At 35.2% G+C, this 2,591-nt stretch overlaps 1 protein-coding gene across 1 annotated transcript in view; it reads right to left on the bottom strand.

Annotated features, from left to right (window-relative positions):
* Positions 1-2,366, bottom strand: part of LOAG_17764 (hypothetical protein) — a 3,245-nt gene extending 879 nt beyond the window's left edge. Inside the window, exons 1-6 of the mRNA XM_020450424.1 lie at positions 2,194-2,366; positions 1,911-2,075; positions 1,360-1,556; positions 917-1,065; positions 525-681; positions 251-399 (exon numbers count right to left, since the gene is read on the bottom strand). Of these exons, the coding sequence (XP_020305904.1) occupies positions 251-399; positions 525-681; positions 917-1,065; positions 1,360-1,556; positions 1,911-2,075; positions 2,194-2,292 (916 nt within the window). The 5' untranslated portion in view covers positions 2,293-2,366. The remainder of the gene's footprint in view (positions 1-250; positions 400-524; positions 682-916; positions 1,066-1,359; positions 1,557-1,910; positions 2,076-2,193) is intronic.
* Positions 2,367-2,591: the final 225 nt, after the last annotated feature.

Genomic DNA, 2,591 nt, shown 5'->3' with positions numbered 1-2,591 from the left:
ATATATGGTATTGGGTAGAACTGAGTTAAGTACATTAGTCCGGCCTTCGAAAACCATTCCAATTTCTAATGTGGCTCCCTGAAAAATTGATTGTCCCCTGGTCAAAAGGGTTTTAAATCAATCCCATAATAACTTCCATTTCACTATATGTAACAGATTAAAAAAGTTTCTAAGACGACACCCAAATAAACGTCCCATATCTTACAGTTTTCAATTAAGTTGTAACCACTATAGGCGGAACTAATAGTACCTCTGTCAGCGGATCGATCCTCGGACCCATTATCACTGATAACTGTTTCCTGTAACATACGATCAATTAAGTCCTCCGCATCCACACGTGTAGCACGTATCCTTGTAGCTGCTTCATTCACGCATTCGCTATTTTTAGCCATTTGAGATCTGCAACAGAGTTTCTCAACCAAATAGGGATTTGATGGAGCTTTTGAAGTGATAATGGACAAAATGCTAGCGAATGTTATGTTACCCCATAAATCCTTCACTCTTCTCTTTAATTTCGTGTATACCTGTCTTGACTTAACCTCCTAGACTGCGCCAGAGCCGTACCAATATTTCGCCGTACTAAATCGGAATTTTTCAGGCTGTTGTTCTTGAATGAATTTTCTGCTGCATAATGGTCAAGGCAAATACCAGTAGATGTTGCTGCGATTGACAAGGAGTCATCTGTAATATAAATCCTCTCGTTGAACTGAAACTGCATCTGATGGAAATATAGCAAGAATAAAGATCCAATTTGGATATTTGCCTTATTAAGGCTAATAAAATAGCTAGTAGGTGTATTAAATAACAGGTACTGATAATTAACACCACATCATCCATATATAGCCATCTTAACATTGCAATAATGTCAGCATTAAATGGTCCTCTTAATTGATTTGATCAAGATGAAAAATAGTACCATGACATTGTGACACATCGTCTAGGGATGACGAATCAGCAGAATCAGTATCGCCCTGCTTTCTCTGTGAAAGATGTTCATCGTTTGGTGGTGCTTTTCTATCCATCGGATTCAACACTAACTCTTCCGACAGCGACTCAATTCGTGGTCTGCAAACAGAGAAACATAAATATGAATTCAAATGGGAATTTATGCCCAAACTTTGTACACAAAAATACGATATTTCCTTCTTTTCTCAAATATTATACTTTCACTTTTTATTTTAAATCAAAATAAATTCAAGCACACATTGTTTTTCAACAAATCTTTTATGTCTTCCGCAATAAATCAATCATATATCTAAATTGTTGTCTATCTTTTATAAAATCTTTCGAAATCCACAGTTTTTTCTTATTCGTAGATGTTTACGACCGAATTGCTTCAGCGGTAATTCTTAAACCTACACTTTAAAAATTGGGTCAGCACTTTGATGACTCATTGTAACTTTAATCAGAATCCTTGAATTATCCTGACGTTGATTTATTCCATAACCATCTAGTAGGTATGAACGAGTAATTCCCTCAACGCCCGATGCAGCAAACTGTGATAAATTGATGTCAACGAAGCCAAGTTTCGAATACGATTTCCCACCCTTTTGCTCCTAAAAAAAAAATACTGCTGCTGCAGAAATCTTGCTAAGTCATATTGGTACCAGTTAAAACTCTCAAAGATAACGGAAATAAATTTGTTAAAAAAATCACTTCAATATCAACATATCCACGATTGTTGGAACACTTAACTCAGAATATCAACCAATAATACATTAAGCAATGAGTAGCTAGACGGTTAATGCCACGAATTTTTTTTTAGAAGACTACGAATGGTTAAAAAGAATGCACGATTACATTTATGCTTTATTCGTCGTAATTTTTACAGTCATGCTTATACTTTATGCATCATTACTTCTTTCAAATAATGAATGATTCAATTTGTCACTTATTATTGTCTATCTTACCTTACGAAGCGAAATTCTGCACGCACATCTTTCAAGGACACCCGTCAAAGGATCCGGTGCAATGCGACATAAAAAATTGAAATGACTATTCCAATTAGCTGAATGATTAAGCACTTGGACACGCTCCGTTACACCTTCAAATGTACCACCATTCAATAAGCGAACCTGTAAAACAGGTATAAATTATTGCCTACAAGTTATGAAACCATAATTTTTTTCACAGTTTTTGCTCATATGAAAGCTAAAATTTGTCAACCCAACTCATATTTAATCATTATTATACCTTAGCAAAAAGAACAGCATTAACCAATGGTACGTCACTTAAATGCAGAAGTTCCAAGTCAACATGAAATTTATATCCACGTCGTTTAAGGAAAGCCATTGCACCATCAAATGAATAGCGTCCAGTAACACTAACAAACCGGATTACTCATTCAAATCGAAGTGCACCTGAAATATCGATTATAAGATTACTTCATACTCCATCCCTTAAATGATGAACAATAAATCTCGTGATTTTGCCTAGAGGAAAGTTCGGAGAACCGAATAATCTACTACTAATGCTACTACTACTATTACTACTACTGTTACCTTCTACTATTCCAGTATATGCGTCACATAAGATTATTATATAGACTTTGCCATATCTCGTGTAATAACTGTGCGAAAAGTACAAACGAG

This window comes from Loa loa, assembly GCF_000183805.2.
Source record: "Loa loa unplaced genomic scaffold supercont3.125, whole genome shotgun sequence".
Taxonomy (NCBI): domain Eukaryota; kingdom Metazoa; phylum Nematoda; class Chromadorea; order Rhabditida; family Onchocercidae; genus Loa; species Loa loa.
The sequence above is the reverse complement of the archived record's forward strand: the minus strand, read 5'-3'. Positions and strand labels throughout refer to the sequence as shown.